Source organism: Zea mays, chromosome 3 (genome assembly GCF_902167145.1).
Source record: "Zea mays cultivar B73 chromosome 3, Zm-B73-REFERENCE-NAM-5.0, whole genome shotgun sequence".
Lineage (NCBI taxonomy): Eukaryota > Viridiplantae > Streptophyta > Magnoliopsida > Poales > Poaceae > Zea > Zea mays.
Window position 1 is genome coordinate 235,000,454 of NC_050098.1, and position 23,900 is coordinate 235,024,353.

At 44.8% G+C, this 23,900-nt stretch overlaps 1 protein-coding gene across 1 annotated transcript; it reads right to left on the bottom strand.

The window, feature by feature from the left end:
• Positions 1–16,972: 16,972 nt before the first annotated feature.
• LOC100381606 (mitochondrial substrate carrier family protein) lies at positions 16,973–23,802 on the bottom strand. The gene is made up of 7 exons (XM_008674847.4): positions 22,057–23,802; positions 21,041–21,458; positions 20,750–20,894; positions 20,342–20,457; positions 20,192–20,270; positions 19,782–20,015; positions 16,973–17,728 (listed from the first exon to the last, which is right to left on the bottom strand). Exons 1-7 carry the CDS (start codon positions 22,895–22,897, stop codon positions 17,381–17,383), a joined length of 2,181 nt encoding a protein of 726 aa, XP_008673069.1. The 5' UTR covers positions 22,898–23,802; the 3' UTR covers positions 16,973–17,380.
• Between the last annotated feature and the right edge of the window lie 98 nt (positions 23,803–23,900).

Consider the following 23,900-nt stretch of genomic DNA (forward strand, 5'->3'; position numbering starts at 1 on the left):
ATTCCTGCATTTGTAAGGTTGTGAATGATGTATAGGCGGCATATGGGGAGGAGATGGTTCGTCGCCATGGCCCTGACTACGACTGGCGCCATGAACCGGTGGATCCCTCGGTGGTGTACACAAGTGGTGGTGGCAAAGCGCATGGACGGTAAGCTCTAACTTATGAAATTATATGGTTGACACTAAATTGATTATGCAGTAATAACATTTTTTGAATCACTTATAGATACGCACTCTTCGACGGATTCATTGACTCGTCGTCGGTGAGATCTCAGAGGACGGGTTCATCTTCCCGTAGCTCATGCTCTCGTCGACCGAACGAGCAGGAGTTGGAGATTATGAGGATGCGTGAAGAGATGAGACAACAACGCGAATTTATGGAGGCTTGCAATGCTCATAATCAAGCGATGTATCAAGTGAGTACACATAATCCGAACTCTAAATTATTATATTTCAATACAACATCTTCAGTAGTAACATATATGTGTTTAACAGTTAATGCAGCAACAGGGCATGACATCAAATTTTCCACCGCCACCACAATGGAGCCAATTTGCAAACACACCAGTTCCACCACCACAGTTCACCACCCCTCCGACACATATACCTGCACCTGGAGGTAGGGTACGTTTGATAACTCTCCATTAATTTATACACTTGTATACTTTTTGATATTTGCATTTAACGTGTTGATATTTGCTAACTTGCATAGGTTACGCCTGAAGCGGGTGGCAGTGGGTCTGATCCAGCAGTAGGGACTGGATTTGTTGACTCGCTCTTCGCGTTCCCTCCTCCTGGTGGTGAAGGCGGCAGCGGTCAAAGCTCTAACCACCCAAGTGGTGGTTATCTCTAAACACTTAAACTTATGTTTGAAATGTCGTACTCGTTGGTGGATGTTATGTTTCAATACTATGTCGTACTCGTTGTTTGATGTTGGTGGATGCTATGTTTGAATACTATGTCGTACACGTTGGTGGATGTTTTAATTATAAATGCAAGTGTTTATGTCTAAATGCATGTGTTTGTGGATGTCGTATCTCTATATGTGTTTGTAATGTGGCTGTTATATGTGATTTATATTATGTTTGATATATGTTATGTGTGCAGAAATAGTGACATAATTTAGTGCTGTTTTTGTAGCAGTATAGAGTAATTCCCGTCGGCCCAGTTAATTCCCGTCGGCTATGGTCGAACCGACGGGAATTAATTACTAACTCCCGTCGGCCCAGTTAATTCCCGTCAGCCACGCAGGGCCGACGGGAATTAATTAATAACTCCCGTCGGCCTGGGGAACCGACGGGAATTAATATGTGACGCCCGTCGGCCAGCAAAACCGACGGGAATTAGCCTTAATTCCCGTCGGCCACTATATAGCCGACGGAAATTAATTATTCCCGTCAGCCGCCGACGGGGATAACCTTATCCCCGACAAGGGACGCCTGTCGGCCTGAAACCGACGGGAATAAGCCCTAAACCGACGGGAATAAGTAATTCCCGTCGGTTTAGGGCTTATTCCCATCGGTTTCAGGCCGACGGGAATTAAGTGAATTCCTGTAGTGCTCGTCCGACTCCGACAATGAAGGACTCGCCGCCACCGCCTTCAACAAGTCATCCCTCTTCCCCAACGAGCGTCACACATGCCTTATGGCAAGGGAGAAGAAGGTATGTACGCAAAACTCTACTTATGCTTCTTCAAGTGAGGAAGAATCTAGTGATGAGGATGAAATAGATTATTCATGTTTATTTAAAGGCCTAGATAGAACCAAGGTAGATAAAATTAATGAATTGATTGATGCCTTGAATGATAAGAATATGCTTTTAGAAAAACAAGAGGACTTGTTGTATGAAGAACATGACAAATTTGTAGAAGCACAAAAATCTCATGCCTTAGAAGTTAAGAGAAATGAAATGCTTTCTTGTGAATTATCTTCTTGCCATGAGACAATTTCTAACTTAAGGAGCATTAATGATGATTTGAATGCTAAATTAGAAATAGCTAGTAAATCAACAACTTGTGTAGAAAATGTTGTTGTTTGCAATAGATGTAAAGATTTTGATAGTGATGCTTGTAGTGAACACATAGCTTCTATTGCAAAATTAAATGATGAAATAGCTAGTCTTAATGCCCAACTTAAGACTAGCAAAAGTGATTTTGATAAACTAAAATTTGCTAGGGATGCCTACACGGTTGGTAGACACCCCTCAATTAAGGATGGACTTGGCTTCAAGAGGGAAGCCAAGAACTTAACAAACCATAAGGCTCCCATCTCCGCCAAGGAGAAAGGGAAGGCTCCTATGGCAAGTAGTACTAAAAAGAACCATGCTTTTATGTACAATGATAGAAGACAGTCTCATAGGAGTTGTAATGCTTATAATACTTTTGATGCACATGCCTTTGATTCTTATGCTATGTTTGCTTCTAGTTCTTCTTATATGCATGATAGAGATATGTCTAGGAGTTATATTCATCATGTGCCTAGGAAGAATATTGTTCATGTTCCTAGAAAAGTTATGAATGGTCCCTCTACAATTTATCATGCTTTAAATGCTTCCTTTGCTATTTGTAGAAAGGATAGGAAGATAGTTGCTAGGAAATTAGGGGCAAAATGCAAGGGTGATAAAACTTGCATTTGGGTCCCTAAGGAAATTGTGACTAACCTTGTAGGACCCAACAAGAGTTGGGTACCTAAGACCCAAGCCTAAATTTGCCTTGCAGGTTTATGCATCCGGAGGCTCAAGCTGGATTATCGACAGCGGATGCACAAACCATATGACGGGGGAGAAGAAGATGTTCACCTCCTACGTCAAGAATAAGGATTCCCAAGATTCAATCATATTCGGTGATGGGAATCAAGGCAAGGTGAAAGGTTTAGGCAAGATTGCAATATCAAATGAGCATTCTATCTCTAATGTGTTTTTAGTGGAGAGTCTTGGATATAATTTACTATCTGTTAGTCAATTATGTAATATGGGATATAATTGTTTATTTACAAATGTAGGTGTGTCTGTCTTTAGAAGATGTGATGGTTCACTAGCTTTTAAGGGTGTACTAGACGGCAAACTTTATTTAGTTGATTTTGCAAAAGAGGAGGTCGGTCTAGATGCATGCTTAATAGCTAAGACTAGCATGGGCTGGCTGTGGCATCGTCGCTTAGCACATGTGGGGATGAAGAACCTTCACAAGCTTCTAAAGGGAGAACACGTGATAGGTTTGACTAACGTGCAATTCGAAAAAGATAGACCTTGTGCAGCTTGTCAGGCAGGTAAACAAGTGGGAGGAGCGCATCACAGCAAGAATGTGATGACCACATCAAGACCCCTGGAGCTGCTACATATGGACCTCTTCGGACCCGTCGCCTATCTAAGCATAGGAGGAAGTAAGTACGGTCTTGTTATTGTTGATGACTTTTCCCGCTTCACTTGGGTATTCTTTTTGCAGGATAAGTCTGAAACCCAAGGGACCCTCAAGCACTTCCTAAGGAGAGCTCAAAATGAGTTTGAGCTCAAGGTGAAAAAGATAAGGAGCGACAACGGGTCCGAGTTCAAGAACCTTCAAGTGGAGGAGTTCCTTGACGAGGAAGGGATCAAGCACGAGTTCTCCGCTCCCTACACACCACAACAAAATGGCATGGTAGAGAGGAAGAACAGGACGCTCATCGATATGGCAAGGACGATGCTTGGAGAGTTCAAGACCCCCGAGTGTTTTTGGTCGGAAGCCGTGAACACGGCTTGCCACGCCATCAACAGGGTCTACCTTCATCGCCTCCTCAAAAAGACGTCGTATGAGCTGCTAACCGGTAACAAACCCAATGTATCTTACTTTCATGTATTTGGGAGTAAATGCTACATTCTAGTGAAGAAGGGTAGAAATTCTAAGTTTGCTCCCAAAGCTGTAGAAGGGTTTTTGTTAGGTTATGATTCAAATACAAAGGCGTATAGAGTCTTCAACAAATCATCGGGTTTGGTTGAAGTCTCTAGTGACGTTGTATTTGATGAGACTAATGGCTCTCCAAGAGAGCAAGTTGTTGATCTTGATGATGTAGATGAAGAAGATATTCCGACGGCCGCAATACGCACCATGGCGATTGGAGATGTGCGACCACAGGAACAAGATGAGCAAGATCAACCTTCTTCCTCAACTATGGTGCATCCCCCAACTCAAGACGATGAACAGGTTCATCAACAGGAGGCGTGTGATCAAGGGGGAGCACAAGATGATCAAGTAATGGAGGAAGAAGCACAACCGGCACCTCCAACTCAAGTCCGAGCGATGATTCAAAGGGGTCATCCCGTCGATCAGATTTTGGGTGACATAAGCAAGGGAGTAACTACTCGGTCTCGATTAGTTAATTTTTGTGAGCATTACTCCTTTGTCTCTTCTATTGAGCCTTTCAGGGTAGAAGAGGCCTTGCTAGATCCGGACTGGGTGTTGGCCATGCAAGAGGAGCTCAACAACTTCAAGCGCAATGAAGTTTGGACACTGGTGCCTCGTCCCAAGCAAAACGTTGTGGGAACCAAGTGGGTGTTCCGCAACAAACAGGACGAGCACGGGGTGGTGACGAGGAACAAGGCTCGACTTGTGGCAAAAGGTTATGTCCAAGTCGCAGGTTTGGACTTTGAGGAGACTTTTGCTCCTGTGGCTAGGCTAGAGTCCATTCGTATTTTGCTAGCATATGCCGCTCACCATTCTTTCAGGTTGTTCCAAATGGATGTGAAGAGTGCTTTCCTCAACGGGCCTATCAAGGAGGAGGTGTACGTGGAGCAACCCCCCTGGCTTCGAGGATGAACGGTACCCCGACCACGTGTGTAAGCTCTCTAAGGCGCTCTATGGACTTAAGCAAGCCCCAAGAGCATGGTATGAATGCCTTAGAGATTTCTTAATTGCTAATGCTTTCAAGGTTGGAAAAGCCGATCCAACTCTTTTCACTAAGACTTGTGACGGTGATCTATTTGTGTGCCAAATTTATGTCGATGACATAATATTTGGTTCTACTAATAAAAAGTCTTGTGAAGAGTTTAGCAGGGTGATGACGCAGAAATTCGAGATGTCGATGATGGGCGAGTTGAACTACTTCCTTGGGTTCCAAGTGAAGCAACTCAAAGACGGCACCTTCATCTCCCAAACGAAGTACACGCAAGACTTGCTAAAGCGGTTTGGGATGAAGGACGCCAAGCCCGCAAAGACTCCGATGGGAACCGACGGACACACCGACCTCAACAAATGAGGTAAGTCCGTTGATCAAAAAGCATACCGGTCAATGATAGGATCGTTACTTTACTTATGTGCTAGTAGACCGGATATTATGCTTAGCGTATGCATGTGTGCTAGATTTCAATCCGATCCTAAGGAATGTCACTTAGTGGCGGTGAAGCGAATTCTTAGATATTTAGTTGCTACGCCTTGCTTCGGGATCTGGTATCCAAAGGGGTCTACCTTTGACCTAATCGGATATTCAGATTCCGACTATGCTGGATGTAAGGTCGATAGGAAGAGTACATCGGGGACGTGCCAATTCTTAGGAAGGTCCCTGGTGTCATGGAACTCCAAGAAACAAACTTCTGTTGCCCTATCCACCGCTGAGGCCGAGTATGTTGCCGCAGGACAGTGTTGCGCGCAACTACTTTGGATGAGGCAAACCCTCAAGGACTTTGGCTACAATCTGAGCAAAGTCCCACTCCTATGTGATAATGAGAGTGCTATCTGTATGGCGGAAAATCCTGTTGAGCACAGCCGCACAAAGCACATTGACATCCGGCATCACTTTTTGAGAGACCACCAGCAAAAGGGGGATATCGAAGTGTTCCATGTTAGCACCGAGAACCAGCTAGCCAATATCTTTACCAAGCCTCTAGATGAGAAGACCTTTTGCAGGCTGCGTAGTGAGCTAAATGTCTTAGATTCGCGGAACTTGGATTGATTTATAGCATACATGTGTTTATGCCCTTGATCGTGTTCCTTATGCATTTTGTTGCTTAGTTATGGTGCTCAAGTTGTACAAACACTCCCTGGACCTCACAAGTCCGTTGCAAAGTGATGCACATTTTTAGGGGGAGATGTGTTACAACTTGACCCTTTGAGACTAACCATGTGCTTGAGTTTGATGATTTAGTCTCGAAGGAGGTTTGAAAGGGAAAAGGTGGACTTGGACCATGAAAGACTTCCACTGCACTCCGATGAGAGGGTAACTTATTCCAAGTTCATCTCATGTAATCTTATTGCCTTTGTATTCTTATTGAAGATTTTGGTGAGGCAATGGGGTTCTAGGGCCAAGATTAATCCCGTTTTGGTGCTTGATGCCAAAGGGGGAGAAAATAAAGGCCAAAGTGATAAATGGATCAGCTACCACTTGAAGTGATAAATGGATCAGCTACCACTTGAGAGATTTTGAAAATAGTAGAATAGAGTTTTTGGTTTGTCAAAACTCTTTTATTGTCTCTCATGTCAAAAGTTGGCTTCTTGTGGGGAGAAGTGTTGATTATGGGAAAAAGGGGAGTTTTTGAAATCTTGAATCAATTTCTCTTTAAATGACTCTCTTTACGTCTTAACACGTGTGTTTGACTTAGAGATAGAAATTTGAGTTTGACTTGCAAAAACAAACCAAGTGGTGGCAAAGAGTGATCCATATATGTCAAATTTGAATCAAAACAATTTGAGTTCTTATTTGAAGTAAGTTTGTATTTGTTCTACTTGCTTTATATTGAGTTGGCATAAATCACCAAAAAGGGGGAGATTGAAAGGGAAATGTGCCCTTGGGCCATTTCTAAGTATTTTGGTGATTTAGTGTCAAAACAAGTGCTTAAATGTAAAATGGTGAACAAAGTACAAACCAAGGATAAAGGTATGTTTTTCTGACTTAGTACATTGTTTTGTGGACTAATGTATTGTGTCTAAGTGCTGGAAACAGGAAAAATCCAATTGGAAATGTCTTGGCTCGAGCAGCCAAGAATCTGCTCAGTCTGGGAGCACCGGACTGTCCGGTGCGCCAGACTGGATCGAGCGAAGTGGCCGCTCTCGGGAATTCACCGGCGACGTACGGCTATAATTCACCGGACTGTCCGGTGTGCACCGGACTGTCCGGTGAGCCAACGGTCGGCCGCGCGATCTGCGCGGGACACGTGGTCAAGCCAACGGCTAGAAGGGGGCACCGGACTGTCCGGTGTGCACCGGACATGTCCGGTGCGCCAACGGCTCTCTGGCTGCCAACGGTCGGCTGCGCCAGTTAAGGAAAGAAATCTGACACCGGACAGTGTCCGGTGTACACCGGACTGTCCGGTGCGCCAGTCGACAGAAGGCAAGATCAGCCTTCCTAGAATGCTCTCAACGGCTCCTAGATGCCTTGGGGCTATAAAAGGGACCCCTAGGCGCATGGAGGAGAACACCAAGCATTCCTACAACAATCATAAGCACCAAGACATTGATTTCGCGCATTCGTTTCATTGTGATAGCATATAGAGCTCTAGTGGAGTTGTGAACTCATTGAGTTGTGTTGCGAGCTCTTGTTGCGACTTGTGTGCGTGTTGACACTCTGATTCTTGTGTCTTGTGTGCGTTGCTAATCCCTCCCTTGCTCCGTGCTTCTTTGTGAATTTCAAGTGTAAGGGCGAGAGGCTCCAAGTTGTGGAGATTCCTCGCAAACGGGATTGAGAAAAAGCAAGCAAAACACCGTGGTATTCAAGTGGGTCTTTGGACCGCTTGAGAGGGGTTGATTGCAACCCTCGTCCGTTGGGACGCCACAACGTGGAGTAGGCAAGCGTTGGTCTTGGCCGAACCACGGGATAACCACCGTGCCATCTCTGTGATTGATTTCTTGTGGTTATTGTGTTTTGACTCCTCTCTAGCCACTTGGCAATTATTGTGCTAACGATTAACCAAGTTTTGTGGCTTAAGTTTTCAAGTTTCACAGGATCACCTATTCACCCCCCCCCTCTAGGTGCTCTCAGACGGGCGCGCGCCGTTAGCCTAAAAATGATAACTTCCGAGAGGCCCTGTGCAAAACCGTCGGAAGTTAAGGCCTACCCCGACCGGTCAACGCCTGAATATGTAACTTCCGAGAGGCCCCGGGTCATCCGTCGGAAGTTAACTTAACTTCCGAGAGGCCATCAAAAGTTAACTTAACTTCCGAGAGGCTCTTGGCCGACCGTCGGAAGTTAACTTAACTTTCGAGAGGCACTAGTCGCCTCTCGGAAATTATTAATGTCCTACGGTTTTGAAAAAAAACCGTAGGAAGTTATTAGCCTCTCGGAAGTTGCTTATTTTGGTGTAGTGCTAGTGACCTTATTCACTTCTTGATCTTCATCTTGAGCCTTGTGACTCACACCACATAACCATAGTATTACCTCATTGGATATAAGTCATGTTCTTAAGTATGATCCTCGATGCACCATATCTCTTCTCAACTCGACCAGCCTTGACTTTGCAAGTCTTCTTCTTCACCCCTAGCTTTGGGTTCCTCGGCCTCCATGACCTTTTCCCGTGCACTCTGTACCTCAAAGCTCTTCTTGCCTCCATCCTTGGCTTGATCAGTTGTCTCCGAGTTATGCACACAAGTCTCACTTAAGCACTTCTTCTTCGCTTGTGATGTCCACAACCATAATCAACTCAGCCTTTGGACCATCACTCTTGAACACTTGTGTTAAACTTTACAAGCTTTACAATAAGCACTTGTTCAACACTTAACACACTTGTCAGTTCTTTAATTGGGTTGTCCTCCAACCCACCAAAACCCACAAGAGAGGTTTCAATTTTCCTAACAAGATGATTTCTAGTTATTGTATTCTCACGTCTTAAGGGAACTGTTGGGGGACTTCTTCTCTGCCGAAGGTCCTTAAGGCAGAAACACCTTCTGCAAGATAATACAGAGGCTCGGTCTAGCCCCTCAAGAAGAAGACTCTGCGTAGAAGCAACAATGCAGAATGTCGAAGCTCAATAGCTTCAGCCCAGACCAAGTAAAGAAGGAAAAAGGACTAGATAGACCTTATTAGTTCGAGTTGTTTGTAAACAAATATTCAAGGGCATGAATGTAATTTTACCCGGGTTGCGTCCCGTGTCTATAAATAGATGAACAATACCCCATACTGTTCACGCTGGATTATATTGACTCTCTCGCATCCTCACCTTCGAGCAAGCCGAAGGTATTAATGTAATATTAACATTGTTGTTATTCATATATGTTTTATGGAATACAAGAATAAATGAATTACTAAGATATAATTATCATACTTATTCTATTGCATTCCTATCCTTATATTGATATGATGAAGGTACGCCCTTCTTGACCTTTGTATGAGAAGCATTATATCCGCCAAGAAGTAATGTTTCGAATGACGAAGGTCCTTAATGATTAACAATTGTGTTGTATTGTTCTTGACTCACAACAATTGAGAACAAGTGACAAGAGGAACCCACATGTAAATATAGATATAGATATCCTAGATGGTAGGACAAACTATTTAGCAAGGATCTTAGTGCAAATCTGATGCATTACCAAATAAAATTATTGTAAATGTCTCCCTCCTTGAACTTTAAAAGGAGGTACAAGATGCCCCAAGAGGGCAAAATAATACATCAGAAGGAATAGCCACCGACAAACTGGGAGTAGCTAGGGTATTATCTGTTCTCGATCATGCGAAACACCTACATAAAAAATAATTATTGATAAATCATCGACAGTTGGCACGCCATGTAGGAGAGCCCGTTGATCATATTAGATCTGATGGTAACCAACTTCGTGCAAGTACAAGAGATCATTCGGTAGTTTCAAGTTCATCTGCAGTGCATTAGCGAGTCTCTCAGGCGTGTGCTGAATGTGTCGGCAATTGACCTCATCTCGTTCAACTCACTATGCTTCGTCAACGATGCATTAGGATAGCTTAGGCTATAGCCTAGCATCTCACGACACCAAAACCAAAGACCATGGATCCAATAGATCTGATCTATGAAATGACATAATGGACATCACGTACCTGATGAGTCTCGAATATCTGTCCGACCCCGACGACTGTGCAGACTCAGACTTGGGCCCTAACTTCCTAGGATCTTGGCTCGCGTCCGTGATTGATGGAGAACGATATGACCTCCCTCCATTGGAGGATGGAAGATATTCAAAGATGAAGACAATGAGTTTGTGACAACTCTGCCGACTCTCTTTCAAGTAGCTAACAAGTATGCCATGAACAAAGAGGTAACACTCCACATGACTTTAGCAAAGGACAAGGGAAAAGTCGAGCAGAAGCCTGAGCAAGACAAGGGCCAGAAATGTCGCTACAATCGTTGGATCAAAGCGGTCAAACGTGGGACTCGGCTGCGCCAACATAATAAGTTGCCTATCCTGAATGAGACAAGAGGCTACACATGGTCCTCATAGACGAAGGAAGGAGTCTTAATATCATCTTCACTAAAACCCTCAGGAAGATGGGATTATTCGAGAAGGCTTTGAGGCCGAGTCCAATCTCCTTCTATGGTATCATCCCTGACCAGTCTACCATGTCGTTGGGACAGATAGTTCTGCTTGTTACCTTTTGTATCGAACCCAATTTATGCACTCAGTCCTTACACTTTGAGGTAGCTGACAATAACGCATCTCATCACGTCATCACAGGGAGGCCTAGACAATGTTTTTGAATATGAGGCTATGTTGCTGAGCCTAATAATTGTTGTTTCAATGGAAATCCATCAGGTCCGAATCTCAGGTGAGTTGCTACTTGTTATAAACCAAGTCAATAAGGAATGGACCTGCAACGATGAAAAACGATGAGTTACTACCAAGAAATTCAAAAACTCAAAGAGAGGTTCGATGGAATTGAGTTCACACACATTCTACGAGCAACGAATGAAGATGCAGCAAGATCCCCAATGCCTTCTAGAGTCTTCTTGGAAAAAGTTATCTTCCCAACCATTCATAAGAGGGAATAGTCCCCCTCGACCGAGTTGGTTAAAGAGCCAGGCTTTGTGGTTCTTAACGAGGCAGAGGCCAAGGTAATGGTTATAGAGTCGGATTGGCATGCACTATTCATTAGATGTATGCTATATAGAGTTCTTCATGAAGACAAAATAGAAGCAACATAGGTACAATGGAAATCTAAGGCTTATGTGTTAACCAACGACGAGTTATACTGAAGAAATGCTTTAGAAATCATGATGAGTTGTGTCCCTAGAAGAGCATTGCTCAGTGACATCCACTCTGGTGTGTGTGTGGAAAACATGTAGGAGCCAATATGTTGGATGGAAAAGCCTACTAGCAAGGTTTCTTTGGGCCGACCGCAGCAACCAATGCAAAACCCATGACAAAAATCACGACAGACAAGGTCGTAGAATTCATGCAGGAGATCCTCAACCGATTCGGTGTCCCAAGATCCATTATGTCGGAGGCAGAAAATCCTCTGGTCGGGTGGAGGAGTGCACCCGCACTAGGCCCCCTAGGAGGAGCTAAGAGGTTTTGCCTAACCTAATGGATGGCACACAAGAACACAAGGGTTTAGAGTGGTTCAGGCTGCCGAAGCATAATACCCTACATCCACTATGAGTTGTATTGCTTGAGAGCTTGAGAGTCATGAGTCTGAATGTGGATCCTCCAACTCCCCTGCATCACATGTGCCTTCCCTTTTATAGTCCAAGGGGCACGTTACAAGGGAGTTGGCCCTAGGAGTTACTATAATATGAAGCGTGAAGCGTCGGGTAGAGCTAGCGGTGCTAGATCTTTTGGGCGTGTATCTCCTCTTGGTTGCTATGCTAGCCCTTGGTGTCCTATCCTCTTGCCACATCTAATCGAAACACAGGCGTAGGCCTCGGTGTAGATTGTGGCATAGTCTGATACGCTGTCGTGCGTAGGGGTGCATAGACGGTATCTTCCTGTCTCTTCATACCTCACTAACGCACGAGGAACAGTAGAGATCATAATGAAGGGCACCCAAGCAATATATTGAGTCAATGCCCTTGCCTTAAAAACGTGCGGGTAACAGTGTATCACATACGTTGTAGACTAGGCGCGCCGCGTGTAGTTAATGTGGGGGTACATCACCCTCTTTTTGACATGGGCAAGTGCACATCCCGCTGTGCATAACGCTGGTGGGCCCCATGCTAGAGGCTTAAATTAGGTATCACCCGACAGCTTATGTTAGGTGTGCCTGGCCACGTGTCGGCACGAGACATCTGCCTTGGCAGGGAGTAGGCCCGGGGACGTGTGGCGATGTGGCACCTCCAAGCTCTCCCTGACTGGGGATCCAAATCATGTTTGAGGGGGTCTGGCCCCTAGCCGTTTTGGCCCAGACACGTGGTGGTACCAGACCTAGCCTGGTTTGAGTTCGGATGGCACACATGGGGTCCAGGACAACTCTAGGGGTCCAAAACCAATCTCTCTACCAGAGAGTGCCCTTTCTCCATGGTTGTGGGGACCATCCAGACCCCCTCTCCAGGGATTCGAAGGGTCCATGTGTAGGTCCAAGTTCTGTCTGTGGGGACCCCAGACCTACAATTGAAGTTGTTGGTTAGTCACTTTATGGGACTCGTGGTGATGGTGGTCCAGCCTAGGGAAACAAGCCTAGCTGGCTCGTGGCTTCATATGGTGAACCTTAACCCAGAGCTGGGCTATCGACTTGGTAATCTCATGGCTATGGGCAGCCATAGGGTCTCATCTTGACCCAGCAGGAGTGGGTACCCCATATTTAGGGTACTGTCACATTATAAACGAAAACACGAGTCAGTTTACCTCTCAGGCACACATAGAGGTAAACCGTCACATTATAGAATTCTGCTTAGAAAGTAGGGTTATAGTAAACTTTGTTTCAATTGCTCATCCCTAGAGCAATGGCATAGTGGAGAGGGCTAATGACCTTATAAAGTTTTGAAGTCTAGGCTTTTTGATCGTCTACATCCTTACAAGGGGAGATGGGTCAAAGAACTACTAGCATTACTCTAGGGGATTCGGATGTCATCGAGTTCTGCTATGGAGACAGACCCCATTTTTCTAGTATACAGGAATGAGGCCATACTTCCATCTGAAATAAAGCGCCACTCCTTCCAAGTTCTAAACTTCACAGAAGATCGATCCCAAGAAGGTCGAATTACTAATATTGATAAGCTTGAAGAAGTAGGAGGCTCGATTGTTGTATAGTCAGCCAAATACCAACAACACATGGAAAATATCATTCTAGGAATGTTCAGGATCAAAGCTTTGTTGTAGGGGATTTGGTGTTGTGAAAGATTCAAAGCATGATGGACAAACACAAGTCATCGCCCCTCTAGGAAAGCCCTTATATCATCTCAGAAGTACTCCGGTTATGCACTTATCGACTCCATCGGGAAGATGGTACTATCATTATTAACCCCTAGAATATCGAGCAATTAAGTTGTTTTTATGTGTAACCTTCCTTTTTGCAACAAGTTAATTCTTTATAAATCTCAGTGTTCGTATCATGACCAAAGATGCTTCTTTTTCTGTTATTTCATTTCACCATGTTTTATAGAATTTTCATAAATTTTGTATCAATTACTACTTAGTTCTTGAAATTTTTTTGTAAAGGATAAAAAATGGCTAGGCCCCTCAATTCTATTAGATCCGATCATCACATTAAGGGTATTAGGCGCTGGCCCCGCTGCTAGAAATACCTAGATGATTTGGCTCAGGTAGAATTGTGGTCCCTTAGGGGAAGGGCGGTAGTACCACCTACAAGCTCTGCTACCGCCCGATGCTAAGCCTCGAAAGAACCTCCCCATTACTCTCATCATACTTTGATAGTCGTTCTAAGGGTATTGAGGGATTCGATCACCCTCGCTACAACGTTACCTAGACATCAATTTGGATGGAGTAGGGCTCCCTTTGGGGAATCCGACAAGTATCGTCTACACGGCTCTTCTTGCCGCCTATGACCTATTCATGGGATAGCAAAAGCCCCTCTCGGTTTGGTTCACTGATAGGGTAACAGAAAGACCATTCCAAGGGTAAGAAGAAGGACTTCTCCACAGGTGAACAACAAGATTTCTTCCCAAAGGTACAAACCTATAGGGTCTCCTGACTCAATCACCAACACAAGGACTACTCCGGGAGTATAATAGTTGTTGAGTCCTAGGATTTAGCCTTTTAAATGAGACCCTTCTGAGGGCCTATTTTAATCCCTTTCGAAGCGATGAAATCACTGGGTCTCAGGACTCGGTTTTCTAAATAGGAGCGACATACTATTAAATCTCTTGATTTATGTAATTTCGTTCTGGAATCCCTGATGCAGATCTATTTTGAAGCATCCTAACGATAGTCAGATAATATATTACTGATTCCTTTGACTCGGGGGCTTGATGTTGTGTGCGACCCGACTGGGTATGGTAATGGACAGATAACCCTTCCATGTTAGACTCGAGGGCTCCTATAAAGAATATATACTAGGAATACCTGAGATACATCAATAGTCAAGGCGCTGACAAAGGAGAGCAAATGACTCAGGTCAAGTCAGGGAATTCGGACTTGGAATGGACAACTCGGACTCAGCTGGTAGACTTAGACTGAAATTGGACGGAACCACAAGTCTAAACCAGATCGGCATGCATAAACAGATAAGAAAAGACAATGTTTTTTTGTAAAAAGACGGTTTCTAGTTACGGTATTCTCACGTCTTAAGGGAACCCAAATGTAAATTTAAATAAAGATATCCTAGATGGTAGGACAAACTGTTTAGCATGGATCTTATTCCATATGCGATGCATTACCAAATATCATTTCTATAATTTCTTCCCTTCTTAAACTATAAAAGATGCCCCAAGAGAGTAGAAGAATACATCAGAAGGAATAGGCACCGGCAAACTAGACGTAGGGTATTATATCACACGAGAGCTCGAACCAGTATAAATCCATGTGTCTTTATGCCTTTACTTCCTGTTTTCGGTCACACAAAACACCTACATACAAATTAACTATCGACAAATCCTCGATACGTATGTATTGCCTTCCTAAGAAAGTATAACGCACTACCAGGTGTCATGGACATGAGGTGCTTCGTTAGATTTCAACTCCTATAAGGCCTTGCATTCATGATTCCATCCTTGCATATAGTATGGAAAAAGAAATAAAGGTACATATCTTTTCATACAACACCTACAATCTGATGCAAAAGTGACACACACAAATGCAAATAAATCTAAGGTTGCATTGTCAACTATGGACTTGTTTGGCGTAGCTCTACATGAGACCTAGGTTACATATCTAGTCTAAAGCAAAAAATAAAGTGGTTTATGTATTTGTGGTTGTGGTTAGTCCAAATTTAAACATAATTGTTTATTTAAAAGCTCTTTACATACCACTAGATTCAAATTCAAGATTTCACAAACTAATGTGGTCCTAAAATAATTCATAGATATCTTAAGGGATGTCGACAACAAGTTTCCTAAGTGAAAAGGTATATTAGTCACCTTGCCATGCATGAAGTCGAGTTAGACGATCAAACCATCCCATTGGTCTTGGCGAAACAGATAGATATTTCTTCTTAATATGTCCTAGGGAATATTTCATTTTTCGTCATCATTGCTAGTTCTATAATTTCAAAAACCATGTTTACCAAAGAGTTCACCAAATTACCATATCATGTCCACAGTGACTTGCTTATATGCCAAAAATTCACTCCGTTTGCACCATGTATCAGTGCAATCCATGATTGATGTGGTGGGCGAATGTGAAAATTTCTTGCGTCCCTAGTCATATATTGTTCATGTTGGAACTATGGCCATGACTCCACGCTTGCTCCAAATTCTATCTATACATCCTTAGCACTCAAACTAATTTCATTCGAAAATAATTTGTTTGCTTAGTGAGTCAAATTAGTTTCCTAGTGTTTTCCTCGCTTGTATTTACAAGTTGTTACTATCCTTTATCACTCATCATGTGCTCTGATACCCATCTAGTCGGATGTTAGTACCGCCTTTCTCTTAAGTAGATTACCTAACAAATTGTTATCAAACCACACATAGAGCCCTCCCGAAAAAATCCTAAAGCAAAATCTCGAAAATTATAACTTAATTGGGCACTGGGGTCCATATCGACTAGTTCCGATATGCATACTGAATCAACTCGATATGACAAAGGCCTAACACACCTTGATGTCGAGCTTGGCGTCGAGCAGGCCACCACGTCAACACCGCACATACCGCCACACCAATCCCAGTCGTAAACCTCAGCATCATGGCCCATGTCACTGAGATGTACTACCTCGACATATTGGGTCAGGGCGCCAGCCATCATGAATAGCTTGTTTGGGAGCAATGAATCCGGAGGAGATTTGAGGGGCTAAAACCCCTTGCTATTCAATTTTGAATAGGAAGAGGATTTTAATCCCTCCAATCCCCTTCGGTATCGTTGCTCCCAAACAAGCCCGAAGAGTGAGGAGTAGAGCCCCTAGATGTAGCGTCTGTCAAAGACATAGCCATGAAGAGTCATGACTGACACTCTACGTCGTAGTGTGGAACTTTATCTTTGGTGCCCGAAAATGATGCTTAACAAAGATCCTAGACCTATTTGGTGGGAACGCTTGTCCTCCGTGGTAGTAGGAATCGAACGGGGTCACAAAGGCTCCTCGAATTCCTCGTACTAAGCCTACTCCTATCTCCAGCAAATCTCTTATCTCATTCTCTATTTTAAACTTACATGTCCCCCTATTTTATAGGGCCCACCGAAGACCAGATTAAAGGTAGAGACGGTAATAGATCATGATCTAAATATTTATTCATGGTCCATTTGAGTCCTTAATTAATTCATTTCAAAAATGAATAGAAATAGCACGATACAAATATGATCCATAAATTTTATAGTGTAAAATTTAGAGTTTATTATCACCCCTAGCTAAGGGTGTAAGCAGTATCATGCAAATCCTAAGACCTCTAGGTGAGATCCCCAACTGTCGGAATTCTTTAGTTCAACGTTACAAGTTGACAATATTCTTTCTTCTTTATTTTCCTCGTCGCCTTTCAGTCCATTTCAAACACCAGAACAATTGGGTCAAAGCCAACTGTCCTCATCAGGGTAAGTACAAGAGCAAATTTACATCATGTTTAACCAGGAAGGCTATGGATCATCGTCAAATAACAAACAAAAGAGCAACAGCTCCAGCATGTGCATCTGTCTCTCTCATGTACTGTATACTATACAACCATCTCAAGGCCTATGGGAATGGAATTCCTAGAGGGGCAAAAAGACGCGGCAACCCAAAATTAGATTCAAGTATCAAAAAAGGCAGATGTTCTGTTGCTTCTCTGCTACATGAACACACACACAAAAAAAAACTGTTCCATGGTTTCAATTTCTTTGCACCATAGATGTTAACCAGGTAAACGTTAGATTATCCTGTGGTATCCATCATGGTTTTCTTGTCCTGTATTGACGCCCTAGATTCACACTCATCCTTGATCACTGATTTCTTGGCAAGTTCTCTTTTGTTGACTCACTGGAACTGTTCTCATCTTTGATCATCGCCTTCTTGGCAAGCTCATAGCCTGCAAAATTCATTGCTCCAAGAGGAGCGATCCAGAAGAAGCGGGGGATCGCGCCCTTAAAGAGTCCAAGTGGACCCTCATTTCGAAGGATGGAGAAGATTATCATCTGCATAGACACTGGTGTGCCTGGAGGGGCAGTCATCATCCTAGTCTTCATCACGTCAAAGGGAGTGGTTACTATTGCCGCAAGTCCTCCAGACAATGCTCCAACTGCCACTATTTCCCATGCTTCCAAGTCTCTCCTCAAAACATGCTGTGCTGCCTGCAAAACAAAAACCATCATCATTAGATGCACCAATATGCAAGGCATAGTGATACATAATGAGTGTCATTTACGTTACTGTGTATATCTCCATTGTAATGGGTCTTGGCCCACAACACTCAACTGTACATATACACTCCCAACCCTGATTAGGGTTAGAGTTTCCTACTCCAACTTGGTATCAGAGAGTAAGTGAAGAGAGTAAAGAGGGTGGGAGCTGTCACAGCGAGTGAGCACGGCACGCGTGGGGAGGTGGCGTATGGTGAGCCCCTAGGGATCAAACTCCATAGAACAGTGGTTGTCACTAGTGAAGCGATGAACCGAGAGAAGGGGACGCGTCAGATCAGGAGCAACAAGGACGTCGTGAAAGTAGAATGGTCCCGGAAGAACCGATGCACCTACTGAGGTGACCAGGAGGGTGTAACTGTTGCCCACAATGATAGAGGGAGGATGTGAGGGGTGTGGTGGATGGGAGTGGAATAATGAGCTAGTGGTGGGAGTGGCGTGGAAGGAGGCTCCGGAGTCGACCACCCAATCGGTGGGAGAGAGAGAGGGTGGTGAAGCCATGGGGTGCGCAGAAAGAGCCAAGGGAGGACCTCTGACAAAGTCACGAGTAGGAGAGGGAGACAACAAGGTCTCGATCCCCAGGGAGGCAATCACAGCTCTGGGGAAGACAAGCGGTCCGGGCACACGGTGGCCCGCATGTGGGTGAAGCTCGACACAGTCGCGAAGGATAGGGCTCATGGCGCGATCGAAGGCCACAAAGGTGCCCTGGACAAGTTGGCCATCGTGGAGGACACACACAGCGATCTCGGTGGAAATGGGTGAAGCCAGTAGGGGGTCGGGGAAGCCAGGAGCCACGGGAGGAGCAGGCGAGGCAAAGCTCATGTATGTCGAGGGTGAAACCATGGAACCGGCGAGGGGAGGTATAGCAAATGCAGGGGAGGCAAGTCCCTGGCGGCGGGAGGAAAAGTCCAAGCCGCGTGTGGGCTAGGATAGAGAACCGACATGGGGCGGCACCGAGGAGACCGGGAGCCACAGAAGCGGCAGGTGAGGTAATGGGGGCTGCCATAGAGGAAGTAGTGCAGGTGGTAGGGAAGATGTCGGGGGGGGGGCTGCACAGGGCACAGGGGAGACACCGCGGAGGGGGGCAGCGGCACCGGGAATAGAGTGAAGGAAGGACGGCAGTCTGGGAATTAGCACGGGCACTGCGACCGCTTGGGGCTAGGGCTTGCTGGTCAGTGGATGCCGACGAGCACGGGGCACCGCCACGGAAGGCGGAGGTGCAGCGAGGGCACCGTCGTCGCTACTCGTAAGAGGCGGCCAGAAGGGGCGGGGGGCGTAAGCTCCAGCGACCAGGGGAGGGAGCGCCCGCCGCCGGGGAGGAAGTCGTAGCACCGGCGAGCCGCAGGCACACGGGCGGGGGACGGGGTGCAGGGGCAGGTGCGCCGCGCGCGTGTGCAGAGCAAGAATAGCCCGATCGCGCGCGAGGGCATCTGGCGACGGCCGGCGGATGGCGCGTAGATCCCGACGGCGGGTGCAGGCTGCGGGCGCGCGGGCCTGGCCGGAGGCGCACGAGCGGGCGACTGGCGGTGGCCGGTGGATGGCGCGCGGATCCTGATGGATGTAGACGGCAGTGACGACCTGGTAGGAGCCGACCCGACAAGAAGGTCCGCGCGCCCGGCCTGGGGGAGGAGACCCAGCGGCCAGGGAAGAACAGAAATTGGTTCTGGTACCAAGCTATCTTTTACAAATTATGAGAAACAAAAGTAGTCACTAGTACCATTAGTAGTAAGTAGTAACTGACTAAATGAGTAAAAATACCCCTAAAACAGCTCCATTTGGTACCAACTTTCATGTGTCAAAACAAAGTCATTAGGCTGCCTTTTTGGAGTTAGAGGAATGACATATTTTTCCCAAATCAATAGAACTGATAGCTCAAAATCAGCCAAAGGTAGTTAAGAAAAGTAGCTGACTTGTTAACAACATAGGGATTTGTGAATGCCACTTTGAAGGTTGGTGAAACCACAGAATCAATACAAATTGAGGATACCTTCTTAGCTTCTGCATAGAGGCACATTCCAGCAACATAGAAAGGAACCTCGCGACACAGTGTGGCCCCAGTGCCGCGAAAAAAACCCTTTGGGCCATCTTGTCGCATGGTGCCAACAATCGCCTCCCCTACATTGTTGAATATTCCAGCCTGCAAACGTTGCTTAAGAACCTCACAAGGGATCCGGACTGCAGTCCCTAGGACTGTGCTGCAGAAGGATGCAATTGATTGCACCTACGGAACAAAAAGCATATCATCAAGCAATTCCATAAAGCACGATAACTATTACCAAAAACCAGAAAGTTCCTATTACCACTACTAAGTTCTAAAAAGTTCGATCATAAGATTTTTAAAGTGGGCTCCATAAGAGCTTGCAGTTGCACAAGAAGTACTGTAGTAGTAAATCATACCTGAATCTCTGGAAGTGTTGGAGCTACATTAATTAATACAAGCTTGCTTGCTTCAAAGATTCCTGTCCTCAAACCATGGCTGCAAATGACAAGATTTGAAATTTATAGCCTACAAAAAAATTGCATATAAACCTATGAAATACCACATACCTTGAAAACTGGCCGAGAATTGCTGGGATAGAACCTCGATACAATCCTCGAAGCCCAATTTGTGGAAGCTTTGAAATGAGCTCAGGAAATGAGAGTGTAGATGCTTGGACACGTGTCTGATACAGCAAAAAAAATAAAGCAATTGGATTTTGAGTACTTTGGTCAGCAGGCGAAACTTTTTTTATCCCATACTAATTCGTGAGGCCACATATAATGCTTTGGCATACAACATTCATATTGATTTTTGATGGGAAATTGGAGACATAATAAAGTAAGATCTCAAAATGGATTGCTATACATATAAAGTGCCTAGTCCAATATCATGTGCTTTATTGAATCGTTTGTTTGAACTAAACGGTATAAAGAATCATGCTAACTAAAACGGTATAAAAAAGCATGCTACTGTACCTTCATTGAATCAATAGGATGCAGCAGAGAGGTAGAAAGCGCACTTGCAAGACCTCCAGCTAAAGCAGACTTCAAAACACTTCCTGCAGATATTTCTATAGGTGGGGGGACAGCAACAACGGTGGCTGCTTCAAACCAAATGTTCCTGAATGCATTTGAAGTAAGAGAAGATAATTAGGAAAGCACCATATAATCATGAAAGATAGTCAGAATTGGTGATAATTGCAGAATCACTATTCCCTAAAGCCAATTCAACTGCAGGTTTCTTCTAACAGGATACATCAGACATACCGAGGATCATCCTCAAGACGTTCCGAAGGAAGTAGAAGCATGAAGTTGCGGAAATGGCCATATGAGATTGATCCTTCTGAATCAGCATTTAGATAACGTAGCATGGCAGCGGCATTATCTTCATTGGCTGGAAGTCCAGCACCTTTCAAAGAAGTCAAAATTTGACTTTTGTGAAGTGTTCCAGACTTGCTCAAACACAACGTGGTATACGCTCGGAGAATGGTTGCTTCCTTCTGTTCCATCAAGGATAAAAATTGCTTCCACCCAATTGATTTCGAAAAGAAGTTGCTTCTTGTACGGCGGAACAATTCTCGAGCATACCTCCTTGGTAACCGCCTCTTCCTCGTTGCAATTTCGAGATCTTCTAGAGTGACTTGGCCATCACCATCTCTGTCCAACTCTTCAAAGAATCGCTTTCCTACAGCAGCAGAACATCAGTTACAAATATCACCTTATGATCCAACTAATACATAAAAATAGCAACCTTTTCAAAAGTATCATTGCATTATGTTATGCAGAATCTGAATTGCTGAGGTACCAATTAGAACTGTAGTTTGAAGATCGTATGATGGATAGAGCGTAGCTTGACTAAAAAATGTACTAGCAGGAAAAATAACAGGATGGTACCCCCTGTTGTTGCATGGTAAATTAAAATGTCTGGTAGGCATATCTTTGATAGTAGCTCACCAAAATTTTCTAGATATGGTGGTAAAATAATGGATAACATCATACCAGATTTTATGCTGTAAATTGTAGATATGAATGGCATATCCTGAATCTGAATATTTGAAGAACTCTAGAGATTAAATTGTACATAATATAATTACTTCGACTGTAAAACTGGCATTTGAGCCTTCTGTGGAGGACTAATAATGACTGATCTAATTTGATGATTTCCCTACTGGTGCCATATGGTAAAATGAATACATGATTGGCAATTGCAGACCATGAGTCTACATACTGAAGAAGTAGAAATGAAGACACTTCTCTGTTGGAAAATGAAAAAATGATGTTACCTTCAATTTCTGCATATCTGAAGAAATCTTGCACTGAGAAAAGCTTCTTCTTGTCAGGATGTGCATCTGCCGATGTCGATGATCTGCTCACCAGCAGCGGGACTAATTCAATGAGCTCCGTCAGTGAAACTGCAGAAAGCGTAGACCGCAGACGCTCCACATTCGACAAAGGAATGTTAAGCAACCGGGCAGGCAATTTCTGTGCCTGCTGTTGTGTACCACTAGCACTGTCCACCCCCTCGCCGTTTCCAATCACGGCACCATCCTCCTGATTGCTGACTGGTGCTGATGCTGGGACAGGGGACGCACCACCCACGATGCTTGCTGGCGGTGGCGGTGCCCCAACCTTTGCAAAGCCCAGATTGGAAAGGAACCCATCGAAATCGGCCCTCTTCCCATCGATTACCTTCCTGAGAACCACAAATTGCTCCAACTGTCGGGTAGCGGCAGCAAATTCCTCGCCTTTGTGCTTGCAGGCGTCATCCAGCGCGTGGAGGTTGTGGGCGAAGGCGTCGAACGCAATGCAGAGCAGGAACTCCAGTTGCTTTTGCGGGGTGGTGCCATTGCTGGGCTCCTGGTGGAGCGGCGGGGAGTGTGTGTCTGCCCGTCGCTTGGGCCTGAAGCACCTGGCGAATGACTTGAGGGGCTTGTGGAGGAAGTTGGTGACGAGGACGTGGAGGTGGAGCAGGCAGTCGACCTCGAGTCCCTTGTGCTGCTTGGAGTTGGGATGGGGACTGGAATTGGATCCAGGGATGTGGATGACGGGGAGGTGAAGGTGGGCTACGGCGCCACGGGCTGCGGCGACGAAGGCATCGAAGGGGTGGTCCGGTGCCATGGGCATCAGGGTCAGGAACTAGGTGGTGCTTCCTGTCCGGTGGCGGTGGACTCTGGCGAGCGGCGGGGAAGGCATAACAGCAAGGCTAGTGACTAGTGAGGCCCGCCTCACTGAGAGAGCTCTGAGTGAGCAACAGCCCGATTCTTCTTCCACTTGGGGGGAGGGGAGACAAGAGTAGCGAGCGGTGGGCAGGCGGTGGTGGAGGCCGGCCGTGGCCGGTGGTGACGAGGATGAGAAGGCCGACGGCCGAGGTGGAGTTGCAGTTGCAGACGAGACGGGAGGTGGAGAAGCGGCGAGGCGACAAACCGAGACCATGAGAATTTGAGGAAACTGCAGAAATAAATTAATTTCTTAGGGAAATGAAATGGATTACGATATTTGGATGGATATGCTTTTTTTTGTTTGCATTTGTGTCTGCTCAGAATAACGGGGGAGAATGTGCTGCTTTTATTTTTCTTTACAAGGTAGAGTTTTTTTAACAAAATTTTTAGAAATCTTAACATAAGGTAAAACAATATTACATCAGAGATAATATTAGGCTTATTACGCACCATCAATAGATTTCATTATGAAACGAAGAAAATATACATAGCTACTGTTGTAAGGATGCATGCATCAAAGTTTATTGATGCTAAGTAAAATGGATGCATTGCTAAATACAGAGAACTCGTAACATGCAGATGATTTGGATCTGTATGAATCAGTAAGTGCTAACTTTAATCATACTAATATACAATATTTTTACATTAAATACTACTACCAGTTAATGGACCCACATCAATGATATGGATAAGCATGGTGATAAGGCAGATGTTATCGGTCCCAATTCAGTTCTACAGAAAATGAAATAAATAATTTAGTTTGAACTTCTAATTCAACCAAACCTTATACAGTTATACTATTCATTTAGGTGGTACCTAGAAGCAAATAACCTCCAGATTTCTAGAAGCAGCAATTTCATAACCTATATTTCTTTATTTTAAAATATAATAGCAGAAGCTTTGCCCTT